Consider the following 1,650-nt stretch of genomic DNA (forward strand, 5'->3'; position numbering starts at 1 on the left):
GGGTGTCGGTGCCAGGGTGGGCGCCCCGCCCTTGCCAGCAGACCCCAGCCCCTCCCCGGGCCGTACCTCGGCCATTCTCTGGTCCTCCTCCACCGGGACGAACTTGTCGTGCATGCCATGGACCAGCAGCACGGGCACTGCCAGCTCGGCGTGGTAAACCTCATCCCCCTCGGGCCAGTACTGCCCGCTCATCATGGCGCGCAGCACGAAGGAGGAGACGTTGAAGGCGTTGCCCTCCTTCAGCAGCTGCTTCTCTTTGGCACCTTGGCGAGCGAATCCAGCCCTGGGGAGAGAAGCAGGAGGGTTAACCCAGCACAGGAGGGTGGTCAGGGGGGGCAGGTTGGCTGAGGATGACCCTCCCTGGCAGCGTGGTGGTGCCCGGGTGGCCGCTCACTTGAGGAAGCTCCAGGCCAGGCAGGGGGACAGGCAGTGCAGCACGCAGGTGGGCATGTTGAAGATGGAGCAGAGGCTGGGCTCCAGCGCCGTCGGGCCCCCGCCGTTGATCATGATCACTTTATGGACCAGGTCTGGGTACTCGTGGGCCAGGAAGGTGCAGAAGGACACCCTGCAGGGACAGAGAGATGTGGGGGCTGTGTTCCGACCCCGTGGCACTGGAGGGTTGGTTACAGGATCACAGAATGAGGTGGGTGGAAGGGACCTTTAAAGCCCATCTTGTTGCTCAGAGCCCTGGCCAAGCTCACCTGGAAGGGTTCCAGGGATGGGGCAACCTGGGCCAGGGGCTCAGTGTAACAAATTCCTTCTGTCTCTCTAATCTAAATCTCCCTCCTTTACTTTAAAACCATCCCTTCTTGTCCTGTCCCCACAGGCCCTGCTCAAAAGTCTGTCCCCAGCTTTCTGACAGGCCCCTTGAAGTCCTGGCAGGCCCCCAGAAGGTCTCCCCAGAGCCTTCTCCTCTCCAGGCTGAACAACCCCAACTCTCTCCTGCTGGCCTCCCAGCAGAGGGGTTCCAGCCCTCCAATTCTGCATCCCAAGGCAGATCTCAAGGATCCACGGCTGGACTTCAGGCTACACCCCCTCATTTAACCCATGCTCCCCCTTTCTGAGGCAGAACAGCCCCAGTCAAACCCCACAGAGAAGGGACAGAGAGCTGAGCTAAGAGTTTCACTCCTCCACAAACCCAAGCAGGGTGCTGAGACCCACTTGGGTGCCTGCCAGCCTGGACCAGCCTTGTCCTTCTGATCTAATCCTGCCCAGCTTGGAGCCCATCTCTGGCTCCCTCTCCTCCCAGCCCTGCTCTCTGCACTGCTTAGTCTCCATCTAATTGACTTTCTTGGGCTTACTCTATTTATAGGCTGAGCTCTGCCAGCTTCCCTACTGGAGGAGAGGCTCCAGGATTAGCTGGACCCAGGGACAGGCACCAAGAGGATGCAGGAGATCACAGCTGAGGGATAAACCCAGAATGGGAACCCTCATACCCCTCTTCTGCCTTCTCAGCCCCTAGAGTGCTGGAGTGTGGCCAGAGAAGGGCAACAAAGCTGGGGAAGGGTCTAGAGCCCAAGTGTGGGGAGGAGCAGCTGAGGGAGCTGGGGGTGCTGAGCCTGGAGCAAAGGAGGCTCAGGGGAGACCTTCTGGCTCTGCACAGCTCCTGACAGGAGCCTGGAGCCAGGGGGGGGTTGGGCTCTGCTCCCA

The 1,650-nt window shown here is 60.6% G+C and overlaps 1 protein-coding gene across 1 annotated transcript in view; it reads right to left on the reverse strand.

Moving 5' to 3' along the window:
• Nucleotides 1-66: 66 nt before the first annotated feature.
• The window catches only part of ABHD8 (abhydrolase domain containing 8), a gene marked incomplete at both ends in the record, with an annotated part of 2,914 nt that continues 1,330 nt past the window's right edge, over nt 67-1,650 (reverse strand). The window contains 2 exons of the mRNA XM_008942075.1: nt 67-283; nt 395-565. Coding sequence (XP_008940323.1) covers nt 67-283; nt 395-565 — 388 coding nt within the window. The remainder of the gene's footprint in view (nt 284-394; nt 566-1,650) is intronic.

This window comes from Merops nubicus, unplaced genomic scaffold (assembly GCF_000691845.1).
Source record: "Merops nubicus isolate BGI_N331 unplaced genomic scaffold, ASM69184v1 scaffold17570, whole genome shotgun sequence".
Classification (NCBI taxonomy): Eukaryota; Metazoa; Chordata; class Aves; order Coraciiformes; family Meropidae; genus Merops; species Merops nubicus.